Source organism: Quercus suber, unplaced genomic scaffold, assembly GCF_002906115.3.
Source record: "Quercus suber isolate HL8 unplaced genomic scaffold, Cork oak 2.0 scaffold_34, whole genome shotgun sequence".
In the NCBI taxonomy this organism is placed as follows: Eukaryota; Viridiplantae; Streptophyta; class Magnoliopsida; order Fagales; family Fagaceae; genus Quercus; species Quercus suber.
The window spans coordinates 2,106,676-2,127,372 of NW_027069499.1; the positions used below are offsets into that span (position 1 = coordinate 2,106,676).

At 33.1% G+C, this 20,697-nt stretch overlaps 3 protein-coding genes across 4 annotated transcripts; all 3 read left to right on the forward strand.

Annotated features, from left to right (window-relative positions):
- Positions 1-2,168: 2,168 nt before the first annotated feature.
- On the forward strand, positions 2,169-6,344 carry LOC136066397 (ubiquitin-conjugating enzyme E2 4-like). 2 transcript variants are annotated; one of them, XM_065770676.1, is made up of 7 exons: positions 2,169-2,352; positions 3,980-4,160; positions 4,313-4,386; positions 4,564-4,643; positions 5,152-5,266; positions 5,544-5,596; positions 5,868-6,344. In XM_065770676.1, the coding sequence occupies exons 3-7, from the start codon at positions 4,343-4,345 to the stop codon at positions 6,005-6,007; spliced, it is 432 nt and encodes a 143-aa protein (XP_065626748.1). In that variant the 5' UTR covers positions 2,169-2,352; positions 3,980-4,160; positions 4,313-4,342; the 3' UTR covers positions 6,008-6,344. The 2 variants fall into 2 exon arrangements, with proteins under 2 accessions (XP_065626748.1, XP_065626747.1); XM_065770675.1 differs by having other exon boundaries at positions 4,047-4,160.
- Positions 6,345-7,595: 1,251 nt separating this feature from the next.
- Positions 7,596-10,713, forward strand: LOC112031631 (ubiquitin-conjugating enzyme E2-23 kDa). Its single transcript, XM_024064331.2, has 7 exons — positions 7,596-7,736; positions 7,889-7,962; positions 8,140-8,219; positions 8,728-8,842; positions 9,120-9,172; positions 9,446-9,574; positions 10,354-10,713. Exons 2-7 carry the CDS (start codon positions 7,919-7,921, stop codon positions 10,482-10,484), a joined length of 552 nt encoding a protein of 183 aa, XP_023920099.2. The 5' UTR covers positions 7,596-7,736; positions 7,889-7,918; the 3' UTR covers positions 10,485-10,713.
- A 6,328-nt stretch (positions 10,714-17,041) lies between these two features.
- Positions 17,042-20,015, forward strand: LOC112031643 (probable inactive receptor kinase At2g26730). Its single transcript, XM_024064346.2, is given in 3 exon segments — positions 17,042-17,916; positions 17,919-18,449; positions 19,329-20,015. Coding segments are annotated over 3 exon segments (1,905 nt in total). The 5' UTR covers positions 17,042-17,150; the 3' UTR covers positions 19,937-20,015.
- Positions 20,016-20,697: the final 682 nt, after the last annotated feature.

The window sequence follows — 20,697 nt, forward strand, 5'->3', positions numbered from 1 at the left end:
GAATCCATAACTTTTTTTTTTCTTTTCTGTTTTCTATTTTTTTAAATCCGGATTTGATATCATTTGTCTGTAGCAATTTGATTGAGTGTATACAAATATCAACAAGTAGGATTGTCGTTATCATCTAGCATAGTTAACTTCTTTCCAAATATATATATGAAGGCCAAAACTCAAAAAAAAAAAAAAATCCAATTAGATTTTAATTGGATTTTCAATTTTACACCATGTATATATCTAATTTTTAATTTATGTGCTAAGTAAATTATTGAGTATAAAAATTGAAGAGTCCAAATATAATTAGATTCTAAATTGGAGTATAATTTTGTGCCATGTATCCATCTAATTTTTTAATTTTTGTTGCAAGTGAATTATTGGGTACAAAATCCAAAAAATCTAAATCCAATTAAATTCTAAATTATACATACATACATATATATATATATATACACTACGAAACCATTACATATTTTAAAAATGTATAATATAAAAAAGGTGTAAGCTGATATCATATATAATTTAAATATTTTCTAAAAAAAAAATGTACAATTTGAATAATGTAATTCTAATTGTATACATGTATAAGAATGGTATTACACACTAGTTTACACTAAAAGCTATAATATAGAAGAATTATAACAAATTATCCAAGGAAAGAGAAAAAATTTCCCCCTTGGAACTACCAAGAACTATAATAACAAAAATTAATGCATTTTAATGATTTAGCACAATAGTTTTAAGAATCAATTTATTAAAGAATAGTAACTCTACCTTTGTTTTACTTGCATAAAAATAAAATAAAGCTAGTATTGATAGAAAAATTCTTAGATATTTCCGGAGTATTGATAAATAGTATTACATAATCTCATATTCATGGTAGATTCCACTATGAATTTAATGAGTAGACCCCATCGTGAATGTGAGAGGGAAAATCACCATTCTTCGTATTCTGAATATACCTAAATATTATTAGTATTGACAAAAGGAATAGCATACCATTATTTATGGAGATATAAATCCTGAAAAAAGACGATAATGTTAATGATAATTTTCTTCAAATTATTTCTTTAGTGTTACTAAACAAATTAATTGAATAGGTATTCCATTCCATTTTATTGTATTCCTTATAATATTGATCTTTATTACCTCTCGGCCATAGGGTCTTTTCGCCCAACTTGGAGATCATGTTTCGTTGTAGTGCACAAAACGTGTCTTTAATTTGGTCAAAGAAAACATGTAGTCTAAGTAGTATGTTCGTACTGTCATGGACTACATGTTGCATTATCATGTATTTTCCATTGTTTGTATACTATTTTAATTAGTTTATACTTAAACCACAACTACTCACAGTTACAATCTAAAAATATTACTATTTTTTAATTAAAAAAATATTTATTAAACACAGGCTATGATTAATTTACTTATAATACTTAAAAAATAAGCTAAATAATAGTACAAATTTACAAGAAAACTAGGTTTCGTTTGTTTCAATAGTTTGAAATTGTTTTTTTTTTTTTTAAATCTCAAAATTTTTATAATAATTTAATTATTAGGGAGAATGAATTTAAACCTTAAACGTTTACGCCCTAAACATTAGGAGGTATTAGTTCAGCTGCAATATTTTTGACAAACCACAATTTTTTTTCAAATAATTTAAAAATAATAATTTTGAAGCTATTTTTTTAGCCTCATATGCATCAAAAAGGATTAATGTGTAGATTAGAGTCTCTAATCTACACATTAATTTAGAGATAAGGAGATTAGAAAGGAGATAAGACGAGGTCATAGTGCAATATGCAAAGCAGTAAGACCAAAATCTAGTCCTAAATTATGGGGACAATTATTTTATACTCCTAGTAATGTGACATTCACAATAATTTCATAAAAAAATCTAAGCGGCAAATTGTTACTAGTTTTAATTTAAACTCACTACTAAAATTACTTTTTTATTTACCAATAATAATTTATTATCTAAAATTTGTTATTAAAATATTGGAAAGGTAGATAGAATTTCTTTTGTTTGCTTAATTAATCACCGCCACAAATCAGACTACCACAATTAGCTTGCCACGTGCAAACCGCACTTCCTAACACGTGCCTCTGAACACGTCGAAACTCACACACACCCGTCTCATGCTCTCTCTCTCTTGTCTCCTTCAATGTTTATATAAATACATTCTCTCTTTCTCTCTCTCTCTGTCTTTTTCTCTCAGTTACGTATATTTTCATTTTTTTTCTTCGTCAAGTTTCACTTTTTTGGGTTTTTCCAATCTCTCTTTCCATTTTGGTTTCTGGGTTTTTTTCTCTGCTCCGATCAGGAACACAAGCATCAACCCGTGAAATTCACTGGCAATTGTAAGACACACCCAGTTTTCATTTTGTATTTTTCTCTAACTTTTAATAAGGATTCAATCAAATGGACCACAAATATATGTTTACATTGTTTTTCTCTGAATATGGTTACCTGGGTAGTTCTTAGATCTTGTCATCAATTCATTTTGTGTAAAAAGTTATGAACCTTTTTTGGCTTTAAATAATTCCACAATTTTTTTTTTTAATTTTTAATTTTGTATGTTCTTCAATGATGCTTTATTAATTTGCTGAGCAAGTGATGGACTATGAGAAATTTGAACTGGTTTTTGTATAAAGATTTCACAGTTTTGCTGTTGGTCTCATGTAGTTTCTATGACTGGAAAATGGTGCAAGTGGTTGTGGATTGAGTGGTTGCATTGGGGATCAAACACTGTGCATTGCTTTTTTTTTTTTTTTTTAATCATTTGTTGATTACCCTTTTTTTTTAATTGTTAATTTGGAGAGTAAAGATTGTATCATTAGTGTTCTTTCTAATTTTAGTGGGAAATAATTTCTAAAAAAAAAAAAAAAAGTGGGAAATTGCGCAGGTCATGGTTACATATTTAACCTTTTCGTTTAAAATGATCATAAGTGCTTGTGAGCACTATCATAGATTTTGTAATTTGCTGACATTACTTGTCTTACCTGAATGTTTTTGCCCTTTGGAATATTTTTTGGTGTTGTTTTATAGCCCCATTGTGATGGTCTTTATTAGAAACCTAAATAATAATACACTTGTTGATTCATGAAGTTTGTTTATCCTTGACATATAATTTGTGCTAATGTATCAGCTTGTAGCTTAGGGGCTAAATTGTTGTGCTAAAAAGACAACATAAATATGCTAATACAGAGCTTTTGAACAATATAATAGCATAGGTGCTTTCTTTTATAAAGAAAGGTAATTAGTTTGAACTTGAGATGGAGACATTTTAAGGGCAGTGGCTTTAGATTGTATGATGGTACAAATATTTTTCCTTCTAAAATGTGTGAAGGCTTTCAAGTTTATGATTGAGCTAACAGGAGGCTTCGACAACCTAAGATCCTTTAAATGGGGCCTGCTACAGGTTCCACCGAGATTTAATGCACTAAAGATTTAAAATATTTTATGGTGGAGTATGTGGTTTTCCTAGAAGGCTAGGACTAGTAGTGTTTTCTTGGCTGCAATCAAGCCTTTGAAGAAATATGATCCAGAAGCTGTATTTTTAGCTTATACAAAAGGTCCATTTCTTTGAAATGACTGGAGTTAGAATTGGATTAGGTTGCATTTTAATCATATTGTGTGAATTTTTTCTTTATTTTTCTTACTCTATTCCTTCACGATATAATAGGTCTATGATATTGGTTTCCATTGCTTGCATATGTTATAAACATCCATTGCTGACTCAATGATGGTTTAATTACCATTGTCTTAAATTTTCTCTCTATTTAGTGTTAGATTTGTGTTATTTTCATGTTTTCTATTTAGACATTACTTACCTCTACTGTGTGCTTTAATGGTGATATCCTTAAAGATGTGCTTTAGTTATTATTCTGAGCGTAAGGTTGTCATAAATTAAAAAGTTAACAAAATGGAGGTGTTAATGGTGGAATTTGTGATGTCACACTTTATTGATGCAACTTTCTGTTTTAGGCAGATTTGACTGACGTTGTTGCAAGAAGTCTTCATTTACTGGCTTTTTTTTTCTTTGGATCAACAGATGTGCAACTTCCTTTTTCCTCGTTTTGGTTGTTAAGTAAAATTTGAGGTTTCTGATACTTTGGTATTCTGCTTCTCTATCTCATAGTACATCTTGTGAGTTTCTGCAAAGACGGTATGTATTTATTCTTGTATGTTGAACTATTTTATCTCCGATCATTTTGTATTTCTGAATATTCCTGAACACAAAGTTTTGTTCGTTTGTATTGAAGTTAATTATTTAAGTAATAATTTGAAAGAAATAAGTTCTTTTGATGGATCTTGCAGGTTGTGGAATTTTAGTTTATAAAAATTAAAATGTCTTCTCCAAGCAAGAGGAGAGAGATGGATGTCATGAAGTTGTAAGTTGCTGACTGTGACATCTCTGAGTGAATGTTTTATTTATATGCCCTTTAGTTTGACCAAGTTGGCCTTGTATCATGAGTTCTGTTTCAGGATTGCAATTGCATTTTCACATGCTGAAGTTATTAGTGATGACTTTCTTTCTGGCACATCTCACATGTGTTCATGTTGTCCAGGATGATGAGTGATTACACTGTGGAGACAATAAATGATGGACTCAATGAATTCAATGTGGAATTCCATGGTCCAAAAGAAAGTACTGTTCTTACTCTCATGCTTCTGTTTCACCTTCATGTATTGCACTTTTGCAATTGTTTTGATGGCTATGATCTCCCTCCTCCTCCTCCACCACCCCCCTGCACAGGGCCAGTTATTTTTTGGGTGCATTTTAATATTGAATTCTATGAATAAATTCAGAAATATTACATTCCGATCAATCCAGAAAAAAATATTGATTTGGCTGTCTGAAAACATTTTGGTCTGTTTAATTTTAAATATTAAAACAGATAAAATAGATCCATTACGTTATAAATTGCTAAAGGTGCTTAATATCTATATCACCAGTTATCCCTAAGATGCTTTCCTTGTCCAATTACACTTAATCCTGTAATTGATGTCTGTAAATAAACAAGGGTCACATGATGCTTAAAGGATAATGGAAAAATTATAATCTAAATCAAATTTTGAATATAGTTTTGATCCTTATTTTTCTTTGTTCTGGTTGATATCATATTCTTTATTTTATATGATTGTGATGGTTTCAGGCCTTTATGAAGGCGGGGTTTGGAAAATCCGAGTCGAACTTCCTGATGCTTATCCATACAAGTCTCCTTCTATTGGGTTTGTGAACAAGATATACCACCCAAATGTTGATGAGCTGTGAGCAACTTATACCTTAACACAAACCTAACATTTATCAAAAACTCTTCTGCCCTGGGATTGTTTAACTGCTATCTGGCAGATTTGGTCATATGAAAATTTTTCATTAGATTCTAAAAACACTTTGGCTTGCTACTGCCTTTTGAGAAGCATCAAGCAACGACAATATGATTACTTTGCTGACTTTTTTGATGAGCAGTCAAAATTCATTGCAGGCAATCCTCTTAAATTTGTTGTCAAGAAAGCTGACTTTGGTTTTTTATTTCATTAATTGCAGATCTGGTTCTGTGTGCTTGGATGTTATTAATCAATCTTGGAGTCCAATGTTTGGTAATTATCAATTATCAATTCTAATTCTTTTTTTTAGTAAAAAAAGGCTTCAACAGTTGTGTAGGTTCTTTTATAGGTGTCTTTATTCATGCTTTTAATGTGTCAGAGTTCGTATTTTCTCCCTCCACTATCAGAATTTGTTACAATGATCATGTATAATGTTTTTGTATTCTTTACTTTCTTGCACAAATCATCAAACTCTCTCTCTCTCTCTCAATCTTTTGGATTCACTTGGATTCCTCACATAATATACCCATTTTTTCTTGAACAGATCTGTTAAACGTGTTTGAAGTTTTCCTTCCACAGCTGTTGCTTTATCCGAATCCTTCTGACCCACTTAATGGTGATGCTGCATCATTGATGATGAAGGATCGAAAGCAGTATGATCAGAAAGTAAAAGGTGAAATTTGATTCCTACCTAATCTTCCTTCCTTTTTTATATTGATGAGTTTTCAAGCAAACCAGCTTCAAGGAAGAATCTCAACCACTTACTGAAATTTCACAAATTGTGAACTTGCTCAGCAGTGACACACAGGGTGGGTTGCTAGAAGGTTCCCTGTATGTGAAATGAATTTAGGTCAATAAGATGATTTAGGACTATCTAGTATATCTTGTTTGTTTAGATAGTATAAGAGGAAACCCCATTAAGATGATTTGACTGCAAATATTCTAAGGAAGGCCCATTAAGAGGGGTGTCATCAATTTCTTCCTGAGGCCCGGATTCAAATTTCTTCTTAGATTTTCTTATATATATATATATATATATAAATTCTTAGGCTTTCTTCCACTTTATTTTCAATTCCAAATACTTCAATATTGAATTGTTATAGTGGGAAATAATTTCTAAAAAAAAAAAAAAAAGTGGGAAATTGCGCAGGTCATGGTTACATATTTAACCTTTTCGTTTAAAATGATCATAAGTGCTTGTGAGCACTATCATAGATTTTGTAATTTGCTGACATTACTTGTCTTACCTGAATGTTTTTGCCCTTTGGAATATTTTTTGGTGTTGTTTTATAGCCCCATTGTGATGGTCTTTATTAGAAACCTAAATAATAATACACTTGTTGATTCATGAAGTTTGTTTATCCTTGACATATAATTTGTGCTAATGTATCAGCTTGTAGCTTAGGGGCTAAATTGTTGTGCTAAAAAGACAACATAAATATGCTAATACAGAGCTTTTGAACAATATAATAGCATAGGTGCTTTCTTTTATAAAGAAAGGTAATTAGTTTGAACTTGAGATGGAGACATTTTAAGGGCAGTGGCTTTAGATTGTATGATGGTACAAATATTTTTCCTTCTAAAATGTGTGAAGGCTTTCAAGTTTATGATTGAGCTAACAGGAGGCTTCGACAACCTAAGATCCTTTAAATGGGGCCTGCTACAGGTTCCACCGAGATTTAATGCACTAAAGATTTAAAATATTTTATGGTGGAGTATGTGGTTTTCCTAGAAGGCTAGGACTAGTAGTGTTTTCTTGGCTGCAATCAAGCCTTTGAAGAAATATGATCCAGAAGCTGTATTTTTAGCTTATACAAAAGGTCCATTTCTTTGAAATGACTGGAGTTAGAATTGGATTAGGTTGCATTTTAATCATATTGTGTGAATTTTTTCTTTATTTTTCTTACTCTATTCCTTCACGATATAATAGGTCTATGATATTGGTTTCCATTGCTTGCATATGTTATAAACATCCATTGCTGACTCAATGATGGTTTAATTACCATTGTCTTAAATTTTCTCTCTATTTAGTGTTAGATTTGTGTTATTTTCATGTTTTCTATTTAGACATTACTTACCTCTACTGTGTGCTTTAATGGTGATATCCTTAAAGATGTGCTTTAGTTATTATTCTGAGCGTAAGGTTGTCATAAATTAAAAAGTTAACAAAATGGAGGTGTTAATGGTGGAATTTGTGATGTCACACTTTATTGATGCAACTTTCTGTTTTAGGCAGATTTGACTGACGTTGTTGCAAGAAGTCTTCATTTACTGGCTTTTTTTTTCTTTGGATCAACAGATGTGCAACTTCCTTTTTCCTCGTTTTGGTTGTTAAGTAAAATTTGAGGTTTCTGATACTTTGGTATTCTGCTTCTCTATCTCATAGTACATCTTGTGAGTTTCTGCAAAGACGGTATGTATTTATTCTTGTATGTTGAACTATTTTATCTCCGATCATTTTGTATTTCTGAATATTCCTGAACACAAAGTTTTGTTCGTTTGTATTGAAGTTAATTATTTAAGTAATAATTTGAAAGAAATAAGTTCTTTTGATGGATCTTGCAGGTTGTGGAATTTTAGTTTATAAAAATTAAAATGTCTTCTCCAAGCAAGAGGAGAGAGATGGATGTCATGAAGTTGTAAGTTGCTGACTGTGACATCTCTGAGTGAATGTTTTATTTATATGCCCTTTAGTTTGACCAAGTTGGCCTTGTATCATGAGTTCTGTTTCAGGATTGCAATTGCATTTTCACATGCTGAAATTATTAGTGATGACTTTCTTTCTGGCACATCTCACATGTGTTCATGTTGTCCAGGATGATGAGTGATTACACTGTGGAGACAATAAATGATGGACTCAATGAATTCAATGTGGAATTCCATGGTCCAAAAGAAAGTACTGTTCTTACTCTCATGCTTCTGTTTCACCTTCATGTATTGCACTTTTGCAATTGTTTTGATGGCTATGATCTCCCTCCTCCTCCTCCACCACCCCCCTGCACAGGGCCAGTTATTTTTTGGGTGCATTTTAATATTGAATTCTATGAATAAATTCAGAAATATTACATTCCGATCAATCCAGAAAAAAATATTGATTTGGCTGTCTGAAAACATTTTGGTCTGTTTAATTTTAAATATTAAAACAGATAAAATAGATCCATTACGTTATAAATTGCTAAAGGTGCTTAATATCTATATCACCAGTTATCCCTAAGATGCTTTCCTTGTCCAATTACACTTAATCCTGTAATTGATGTCTGTAAATAAACAAGGGTCACATGATGCTTAAAGGATAATGGAAAAATTATAATCTAAATCAAATTTTGAATATAGTTTTGATCCTTATTTTTCTTTGTTCTGGTTGATATCATATTCTTTATTTTATATGATTGTGATGGTTTCAGGCCTTTATGAAGGCGGGGTTTGGAAAATCCGAGTCGAACTTCCTGATGCTTATCCATACAAATCTCCTTCTATTGGGTTTGTGAACAAGATATACCACCCAAATGTTGATGAGCTGTGAGCAACTTATACCTTAACACAAACCTAACATTTATCAAAAACTCTTCTGCCCTGGGATTGTTTAACTGCTATCTGGCAGATTTGGTCATATGAAAATTTTTCATTAGATTCTAAAAACACTTTGGCTTGCTACTGCCTTTTGAGAAGCATCAAGCAACGACAATATGATTACTTTGCTGACTTTTTTGATGAGCAGTCAAAATTCATTGCAGGCAATCCTCTTAAATTTGTTGTCAAGAAAGCTGACTTTGGTTTTTTATTTCATTAATTGCAGATCTGGTTCTGTGTGCTTGGATGTTATTAATCAATCTTGGAGTCCAATGTTTGGTAATTATCAATTATCAATTCTAATTCTTTTTTTTAGTAAAAAAAGGCTTCAACAGTTGTGTAGGTTCTTTTATAGGTGTCTTTATTCATGCTTTTAATGTGTCAGAGTTCGTATTTTCTCCCTCCACTATCAGAATTTGTTACAATGATCATGTATAATGTTTTTGTATTCTTTACTTTCTTGCACAAATCATCAAACTCTCTCTCTCTCTCTCTCAATCTTTTGGATTCACTTGGATTCCTCACATAATATACCCATTTTTTCTTGAACAGATCTGTTAAACGTGTTTGAAGTTTTCCTTCCACAGCTGTTGCTTTATCCGAATCCTTCTGACCCACTTAATGGTGATGCTGCATCATTGATGATGAAGGATCGAAAGCAGTATGATCAGAAAGTAAAAGGTGAAATTTGATTCCTACCTAATCTTCCTTCCTTTTTTATATTGATGAGTTTTCAAGCAAACCAGCTTCAAGGAAGAATCTCAACCACTTACTGAAATTTCACAAATTGTGAACTTGCTCAGCAGTGACACACAGGGTGGGTTGCTAGAAGGTTCCCTGTATGTGAAATGAATTTAGGTCAATAAGATGATTTAGGACTATCTAGTATATCTTGTTTGTTTAGATAGTATAAGAGGAAACCCCATTAAGATGATTTGACTGCAAATATTCTAAGGAAGGCCCATTAAGAGGGGTGTCATCAATTTCTTCCTGAGGCCCGGATTCAAATTTCTTCTTAGATTTTCTTATATATATATATATATATATAAATTCTTAGGCTTTCTTCCACTTTATTTTCAATTCCAAATACTTCAATATTGAATTGTTTCCCACATTAAGCTTCGAAGAATAGTGGTCAGAGAAAAGAATATGTGTGATTGACTTTGGTTAGTTTGGGTCGTTACAGTTGAGGATATATTGGGACTAATGCTTAGTGGTTGTTGTATTAAATTGTTACCACATACTTCAAAGAATAGTAGACATGGAAAATGTTAGTGATTTAAGTGTTATTAGAATGTATTTTTCCTTGAGATAGTTTCTTAACAATTACTAGTACTAAAATTGATAAAGAGAAAAAAAAGGAGGTGGAAACTTTTTACTGACTCTTGCTTCTAGTGGGATGAGATGTCATATCTGGAACTGCAAAATATAAGTTTTTCTACTATTATTTGTGGACTCAGAATACTGTGATCGATACGCAAAGAAAGAGCATCTCACCAATTCCACAGCCGAAGTGGATAGTGATGAGGACATCAGTGATGAGGAAAGTGGTTCTAGTGATGATGAAATTGCTGGACATGCTGACCCATAATGAACCACAATGGCTTCATTCTCTGATTTTAAAAGGCCCTTATAGCAGTAGCAGTGGAACCTTATAATAAGTTTACCTGTTCAATTGTTACTAGTTGTATGACTATATTGTATTTGCTTGTAGAATCATGACAACTTTTGTAACGCCTGTACTGATATTTAAAGGTACAAGGGATCAATTAGAAACAAAGAAACAGGACTTGACAAGTTAATCAATTCTTTTTACTACATGTTCTATTTCTTTTTTAATTAATTATGTTAATTATTTATTTATTGATTCTTTGGCCTGCTATAATCTGAAATTCTCATCTGAGAACCAGAAGGAATTGACAAGATACTCAGCTCTTTTAAGTACATGTTCTATTTCTTGTTTTATTTATTTATTTAACTAATTATTTATTGATTCTTTTGCCAGCTTATAAAAATTTTGAAGTGTAAATGGCCAAAATAATACTAACTCTAAACTTTAAGGATTAAAAGTGTGCTTAGTTTTTTGTTTTTTAAAGTTTCTATTACCCAATTTTGTGTGTGTTTAAATTTTTGGGTAAATTGCACAAATCTCTTTGAGATATGGGGGAGTGACACTCTAGCTCTAAATGGATGACTTTCAGTTCTAACATGATGTTTGAACCTTGTAGATAAGTGGTTTGGTGTGTGTTATGTAATTTGGCTTAATGATTAAATAATATGTTTTTGCTATTAAGGAAGAAATGTACCTTCATCGAAATTTGAGGCATGTTTGTTATAATATGAAACTTTTTAGTGATTAACATTTGATACCTTTGTGAAACTTTATATTTGTGAGTTACAAGGTTAACTTGATTTAGTTAATTGGGTACTTGCATTTTTGTTTTGTTTTGGTTTGGGTGCACCATGACTTTGATCTCTTTAAGTGGTTTAAACTTCACTTTGTATTCGATACTTTATAGTTTACATATGCTGAAAATCGAGATAGGTTTTGTTTGAATTTTTTATGCATTTATGTTATAAGTATGCATTTAACATTTGTTTCATTTTTCAATGATTAAATATAAATCTATTAAGAAATAAGATAGGGCTCACTCATCCTATCTTTAGGGACAAGAACTCAAGAAAGAAGAGATGAAGATGGCTCATCCCAATTCCCAACAGACAATATTGTAAGACAAAATTTACATTCATATTTACAAAAATAAAATCTTAATAGAGTGTTGAGGGTCATTTTTGTAAAACAAGAAGGAGGCCCAACTCAACAACACAGGCAGCAAATAGAAGTGGCAAGCATAGAATAAAATCATTAAGCCCAAGCGGCAGGAATAATGGATCACAGGTCTATAAAATAAATAGATGGACCTTGAGGAAGTAAGTGGGCTCGAAAGGCCCGGAAAGAGAGAATAACAAACCCATGGGCAGTGTATGATGTGAAAAAGTAAGAATGAGCCGTGACAGACTCAAAGTAATGTAAGCAAAGAAAGTAGGGGATTGTTGGCAAGCCCACAAACCCCAAGAATGAGTATGAAGTAATTGGGCCGGAGAAGCCCAATGAAGTAAGTAAAAGCTTATGGGAACACAAAGTTAGAAAAAGGGCTGAAGAAACTCAAAACAAGTAAATGGGCCGAGGATGCCTAAAGGGACACAAGAGCCCCTAAGAGAGAAAGCCCACGGTCATGCAAAGCTATTTGGGGAAGAGAGTAAACGGCAGGTTTAAAAAAAGACCAGCAGGACCAAGTCATTACGGCAAGAATGACAGAATAATATGGCAGGACACGAAGGCAACCAAGAGATGGGCTAAGAGAAATGTAAAACCCAGTATTAAATGAAGCTTAGCCCTTAAAGGGAACAGTGAATTATAAAATGGCTTACAATAAAAGAACAAAGAAGTGCAGCAGACTGTGCAAACAAAGCTCCAGACCACGGCAAACACATGAGCAGTAAGCAGATTTTGGACACACATGCAAGGGAAGCACGCGTAAGGCCCAGACACCATCAATCTGTACCCAGCCAATATGAGATATGGTGGGGTCATAAGTCAAAGGTAAGAGGTAAAGGGGGTATGGTTTAGGAGGTGGGGAGATGGGAAAAAACCTATTCTGTGGCTCCTGCCCAAGTCCTTTTGGGAGGTACGTCCTGCTGGAATGACAGACCATCCAAAAGGGGTAAGGTTGAGGGGGGGGGGGGGAGGGGGAGGAGGGGGAGGAATCGCTAGGTGCATGCTATGAGAGAAAAAGAGAGAAAGCATTTACACTATGGCAGGAAAGGATGCTACGGCAGAATAACAAACGACACAAACCTGCCTTTGATTGGCGAGGGTAAGGTACACAGACAAACTCTTTGGTGGTCGGCAAGTATGCCCAGACCAGATAAAGGCAGTTAAAGGGCAAAGAGGTAAAATCTAGTCACGGCAGGCCTTATAAGAAGACCCCTGTCGTGCCCTGTGGAAAGGATCGAAAAACAGAAGTATTAGGAAGTGAAAAGAAAATGAAAGAAAAGGAAAGGAAAGAAGAAAAGATAAGAGAGAAAGCAGAATGTAAAAGAAAGGTAATATAATGGGCATGCACCAGTAGGTTGGTTCCCTTCTCTCCCCCTCGAAATCCCACTCTCTTGGAGGCAAGTAAACAATAGAGATTCCTTTGGGCACTAATCATTTAGGTCCGGTTCCCTCAAAGTCATTAATCCCCACGGCAGGATCTTTTTCCTAGGAGATTAGTTTCATTGAGATGAGGCGTTCTTTCTCTTTGGTCTTTGCCTCTACGAGCCCAAACTTGACTTGATATTATTATTTCTTCGATTAATTCATATTGTCACTTAATCCTTCACTTCTTTTGCAAAAGCTATTGTTATTACTGTGATTGTCATAGATAGGAATTACTTTGTCTTTTTTCATTAAGAAAATGTCACTATATTTTTATTCTTTTGCTATTGTTGTATCTGTCTACCGTAAATCATTTGAAACAGCTATGTCTGCCGCAAGTACACTCCTGGCAGACGAGGCCTAGTTTGCACACAAACCGGCCCAAAGTGAGTTACAGTTGGGCTGGTCTCAACTCTCCTACTCAGAATACTTGGGTCTATCACCGCAAAAGGCAACCCAGCCCAACACACAACACAAAAAAAGCCCCTACATAGAGAAATGAGTTTAAGGCTCCTGTCTTCAAAACAAAAAAGAAAGGAACTAGGAACCAAGGAGTAGAATGAATATGCTGTAGAAACTTAATAACATTTGTTTTCATTTAAAATTTGGTCAGTAATTGTGGTGAATTTTGTATATATGTAATTGAGATAGATGTTAGCTCCCACAATTTATGGTCATTCAAATATAAACACTTCCCTGATTATTATTTCCACCCCTCAAATAGAAGTTAGTTCTAAAAAGTTCACTATAGCACTGTTTTGTGTGTGGGATCACTATCTGTAAAAATTGAGGAATGTGATCCAAATAACCCAAAATCCGAATGTAAGTTTTACCAAAGACTATACTATTATTTGATATGGTTGATTAAAGGAAATGTCAAGTGTCAATTTTGTTACTGATTTGTTGTAACCTGTAAGGAAATATGACAATGTTTTTGTGTCATTGCATTGATGTGGTTGGGTTTTATAATTTCTTGTGACTAGATGTATTAAAGGAAATGTCAGCTTGATTGTTGTTAAGTGTCTATAATTTTTGTATATATGTTTTGAGTATCAATTAATAGTTAATTAGAGCTTAGAAAGTATGAAGTTTTGAGGTTTTTTACTTTTGATGACAGCTGTCCAAATTAACAAAATTTAAAATTTATCCAAAAAAAAAATTTTAAAATATCACATCATTGCCAAGAGTCTTATAACTTAATTGACATTTTTTAATATTGCAACAAAAATGTTTAAGGTTTAAATTTCCCCTACCCCTCAATTATCGAGTTATTAAAAATAATAATAAAGTTACACTGTTATCCAAAGTAATAAAGGTGGTAAGTTGTAACTGTGAGCTCCTTTGGATATATATATATATATATATATATTTTTTTTTTTAAGAAACAAACTAATCGAAAGGTGGTAAGTTGTAACTGTGAGCTCCTTTGGATATATATATATATATATATATATTTTTTTTTTTAAGAAACAAACTAATCGTTGTTTAACTTAAGTACTTAAAAAAAAACTTATTAGCGTCAAAAGTGATCAAGAAATTTAAGTCCAAATTAATTCAGAACCACTCCACTATAAATGTCCAAATGAAATTAGGCCCAACCCACCATGCCTGAACTGATCAAGCTTATTGGTAGGCCCATGATTTAGGCTATCCAACCTTATTCGGTGCAAATTTTATTTTATATATACTATATTTAAGCAGAGCCAAAGCACGAGAAAATTTAATCAAGAATCTAATTTTAATTGCACTCATATTTTGTACAAGTGTGATTCCAATTGACCTTTTTTCTTTTTTCAATGTCAATTGACCTACTATTTGATGTTAAGTGTCTAAATTTTAAAAGAAATGTTATGTTTATAATATTTTTTTTACAACAAATCTTAAGTAGCAAGTTGTTACTGGTTTTAATTTGAGCCATCACTAACATCAATTTTTTAACCACCAATAATAGCTTGCTACTTAAAATTTGTTGTGAAAATATTGTGAATGTAACATTTATCAAAATTTAAACACTTTAATTTTATGCAAAGTGTCCTTCCAATTATATACTCTAAATTCTGAATATGTGTTAATTATATTTGCTAAAACTTAATGTATCTAAACCTTAGAAAATATAAAAAGATTCAATTCATTATGCTTTTAAGTAATACTATAAATGTGAAAGGTCTATTACTTGGTAGGAACTTTTTTATATATGTGTGTGTGAGGTCTATTACATGCAGGTTCAAGTATTTTAGGAAATTAAAAGCTTTTTCAAAACCTTTAAATTAGCTTTTAAGCTGTATGTGAAAGTATTATCATTATAAAATTCAATAGTTACAACAGAAAGAGAGGAGATTTAAATCTTGAAAATCTTTGTTAGAAACATCTAAAAATACTGGTCTACAAGGTTTATGCAAATATAGAAAATCTTATATCAATTAAAAAGAATCTTCTCATCAAAAAAAAAAAAAAAGGAATCTTGTTTTCTTTCCTCTAGCGGATATCAGATCTCAACACCTTAACCCTTTCTTGTGTGTTGGGTCAAATACTTAATTATGTAACAAAATATTTTATGACAACATAATTTATAAAGTCATCCATGAGTAATGATTCAAATGATTGATGATAGAGTAAATTAATAGTGAATGTTAATAGGGCATGAGCCATTTTGTTAAACAACTTGGAATTGGGACGCATGAGTTCATGGCACACCTATCCCACGTATTGGAAAAAAACGAAAAAAGAAGAAGCAATAACATAAAAAAAAGAGTGATAACTACTGGTATCACTCTCACATAACATAATGTTGGAGCCATGCCACACCAATACATGAACTTTAAATTGATTAATAAATAATAAAGGGTAGAAAGACAATCTTACTGAGATAAATAGGACACTTTTTTCAGCAGATAGATTGCTGCAATTAATTTGTGACAAAAAGAACTTCTAGTGGTGCCCAATAGTTCATATATGTGGAATGGAGTGAGATTTGAAAGGTTTTCTTAGGTCGAATGTGGTCAACTTTTACAAGAGCAAAGAGTTGTTATGGTCTAATTTCTAAATGGATCCAAGTAACGAATGCTCTTAGAGTATTTGTTAATGTTTTCTCAACCAAAAAAAAAAAAAAAAAAGGAGTATTTGTTAATAGATCATTTTAAGAAAGTTTTAATACTACTTTCATGAAAAATATTAAAATAGGTCAAGAAATTCAGTTTTTTTTTTTTTTTTTTTTTTTATAATAATTATTTCATAAAAAGGTTTTCTTAGTGCATTAGTAAACTTTTCCCATTCTAAATTACAGTTTGAGCTGTTTTTGTCGTTTTTTGTCCCTGTGGATTCACAGAGGTACCAATTATAATCATCAATCTATAATTTTAAGTCATTTGCATGCAAAATATAATATGCAGAAGCAGGCAATTTTTTGATTTTGTCTGTTATCACAGTTGGAACAAAGATTTTACAATTCTGACAAGTGCCTCTCTTAGATTCTTTATTCCAAATTTGTTTGCTCAATTGATTATTGAAGTAGCCATTTCTTTGATATTTACCTTTTCCAATCTTTTCCAAGAAGGAGAGGAGAAGCCAATCGAATTCATCTAGTCTGTTTTAGCAAGTACCCATTTAGAACAATTGGAATGTAGCTCTTGAATACAAGTTCCTGTTCTTTTTGGCTGGTCTCTTTGCATACATAAAGATATGACGATTAATATGTTAGTAGCACCAGTAAACATTCAAGTCTATGAGAAGCCAACAAGGACATTGCATTCAAAATGTGACCATTTCAAGCTGCCGACTCCTAATTGTTTAAAAGGTTAACTCTGTGGCTTTTGGCTCTTTTCCCAAGTACCTATTGGTAGTCACATACAGTCTTACAAACTACATATTAATATCAGAAAATTGCAAATCATTGGTGATTTAACAAACAACATTTACCTTGTTGTTTAGAAGAAAAAAAGGAACATCAACCTTGTTACTTTCTTCTTCTTTTACAAATAACCAAATCCACATTATTGACAGGAAAACAAAGTAGCAATTTGTACCCCCCAAAAAAAAATCATACTTGTTCATCGAAAGATGGATCGAATTTCCATCTGGTTACTCCCCATTTTAATCATTCTCATCACTCCAATGTCAATTTCATCAGATGAGGATGTAAAGCAGGCGCTAGTTCAATTCATGGACAAAATCTCACCAGGAAGTTCACAAAGAAATATCAACTGGGGTTGGAACATGAGTTCAGACCCTTGCAGTGACCAATGGGCGGGAGTGTATTGCAACTATCCAGAGAATGTGTCTGTGGGGAAAATAGCTCTTGATGGGTACAATCTCACTGGAGTTTTTGATGCCGGTTCTATTTGCATGGTAAATTCTCTTACTATCCTCAGTCTGAAACAGAATCAAATAAGTGGATCAATACCAGAAGAGATAGGACAATGCAAGGAGCTGATTCATTTGTATTTAAGTGGGAACAAGTTCTCTGGTAGCCTTCCTAAGTCTCTCTCACAATTGGTTAACTTGAAGAGGCTTGATATATCTGACAATAACTTCAATGGTGAGCTTCCTGATCTGCCTAGGATTTCAGGCCTGGCAACCTTCTTAGCGCAGAACAATCATCTGAGTGGGAAAATACCAAATTTTGATTTTGAAAACTTCAAAAAATCTGAATTTAATGTCGTCAACAACAATTTCAGCGGTCCAATTCCATATCTCCAAGGCCATTTGACTGCAGATAGCTTTTTTGGTAATTCAGAATTATGTGGAGAACCACTGTCAACTGCTTGTCCACCTTCTCCTGCTCCTTTACCATCTGCAGAGGACTCAACACCATCATATAAAGGGTTTTTATATACTTAGGCTACATAATTCTAGGTGTGGTTATAGTGCTCTCATTAGCCCTCAAATTTATTCCCAAAAACAAGCCTAGAAAAGAAAAGGGTGATGTTGAAAAGAATATTATTGTCGATGACAAGCCTAGTGAAACCTCCAATGAGTTCAGGTTTGGTGTAAACAGGTCAGAGTTATCAATGACATCTTTTGAAAGTGCAGTCACTCCATCTACACTTTTAGTTCTCACGAGTCCATTGGCAAAGGAACTGCAATTTGAGGACTTGCTTAAAGCTCCAGCTGAATTGCTTGGGAGAGGAAAGCATGGAAGCCTCTATAAAGTCGTGCTCAATAATGGGGTCGTTTTGGCTGTAAAGAGGATCAAGGATTGGGTAATTTCTGAAGACGAATTCCGTAGTAGGCTGCAGAAGATGGACCAAGTGAGGCATCCAAATATATTGCCACCGGTTGCATTTTATTGCTCCAAGCAAGAGAAGCTTTTGGTCTACGAATATCAGCAGAAAGGCAGCCTCTTCCTGCTTCTCCATGGTCAGTTCTCATTCTCAATATATAGCTACCACCACCACCACCCACAAATCCTCCCCACCCCCCCCCCACCCCCCCCCCCCACAAACACCCTCTCCATCCCTCTTTCTTTTCCCCAATAAATAAGTGTGAAATTTGCAGCTGTTAGTTTGTACTAAAACATGCATAATATGAGTAGAATAAGAGACCAAAGAAGGTTTTGTAAAAAGTGAGACAATGCCCTGATATTATCTTAGAATAAGAAAATATTAGGAAGAAGTAAAGAGAAAAAAAATCACAAAATTAATGTGATTCAGTTTTAGCTGATTACATCCACAACAGAAAACTCCAAACACCTAATCTTTATTATTGTGCTTTGTGTGTAACAATGAACCCCTAGAGTATATTTAGAAATGCAGAACAAAAATGCAGTTGATAATTATAACCCTAAAACAAATAGAAATACAATAGGCTTAATATGGTAACTGAATCACTATAGCCTATGATATTATACAAAACCATGCTCTATAATATCTATAGTGTAGCCTATTGTATTCTAACAGAATGCACACATAAATAGAAGCCTATGCCAGTGAGCTTGAAAGACTAGGAGTTGCTTTTTTACTAGGAGATGATGGATTGTGAGACCATCCCAATAATCGTACAACTGAAAAAACATTTTAGACTCTCAATGTCAGATTGACTAGCCATGAAACCTGTTTTGAATTCTAGACCGCTAGGGATTTGCTGAATGTTGCATCCATCCCCTTAGTTTCTTTTAGCAGTTCCTTTCTCCCATCTCTAAACACCCATTTTGACTTGGAAAAACAAGGTACTAGATAAATTTTCAGAAACAAGAAAAATGCACAAGTAACTATATTTGCATCATTTTTTTATCTGCAGAATTACAAAATGGCCATAAATTAGACTGGGGAAGCAGACTAAGTGTTGCAGTGAGCATTGCCGAGGCCTTGGCATACATGCACAAGGAGCTGCATGAGGATAAGATTGCTCATGGCAACCTAAAGTCCACCAACATTTTGTTTGACAGAAACATGAATGCGTGCATCAGTGAATATGGTCTAATGGAGGCTGACAAACAAGAACAACCATATCTTTCCCGAACCAGTAGTTTCAAAAACAATAATCCGAGTGGAGTCAATACACATGACACTTTCAAGCTGGATGTTTATGCCTTTGGTGTGATTCTTCTCGAGCTGCTGACAGGGAAGCTTGTCCAGAACAATGGGACTGATTTGGCTACATGGGTGCATTCAGTAGTTAGAGAGGGATGTACTGTTGAAGTCTTTAACAAAGCTTTGCTCTCAGAAGGTGCTAGAGAAGAAAGGATGGTGAACTTGTTGCACGTAGCATTGAATTGCATAAATCCTTCCCCAAATGAAAGGCCAAGCATGAACCATATTGCGGTAACATTAAATACATTAAAACATGAAGAAGAGAGTTCAATATCCTTTGATACTTCAGGGATATATATGGGCCATCAACTGTGAAAGGACTCAGAAATTTTTCTATTTATCCCTATATCCGAATACATAAATAGTTTCAAGCGAAGCTGTATCCCTTTGCATGGAGAGCAATTCTTTTCTTGAACTTGAACTTAAACATATGAATATAATTTTATGAATGTATTTTATTTTCCATTTACTACAATTAATATTCATCTCATGGCAATGCTCATCTTTTATGCTTGTAACTTTTCATCAATATGCAGTGTTGCTAGTTGGGTTTATACCAAAACTAGAGAACCTACAATATTAGAGGAAATTTCAATTCCCATGGCAAAAACAAATAAAATCAAGTATATTTGAAAATGACAGAATTCTTCAAACAAAGAAAATGGTAGAAGAATTTAAGAAATTTTTAACTTTTAAGACATATCTTTTGGTGAACAAATTCTAACATATATTAGATCTGTGTTAACACTTGCACTGTCTCAGTCTAAACTGTGATCTTCTGGAGGGTTTATGTAATACAGATCAACAAGTTACATGCATAAATGTGTGATAAGTGATTTAAGGATTCATAAAAAGTACTCATGGTAGAAGACAACTTTATGTACAGAAAAGATTGTGTTTTAGACCTCTACACTACACATTGCTCATGGATTACATTACATATATCACATAATTGAAAACCATTTAGTTGGTGTTTAAAAACATTTATTGGTCCTAATTACTCATGGATTACATAGACCAAACTAGCTAGTCATAGAGCATGATTACATTTTGGAGGTTGAGTCTAGAACAAAAAA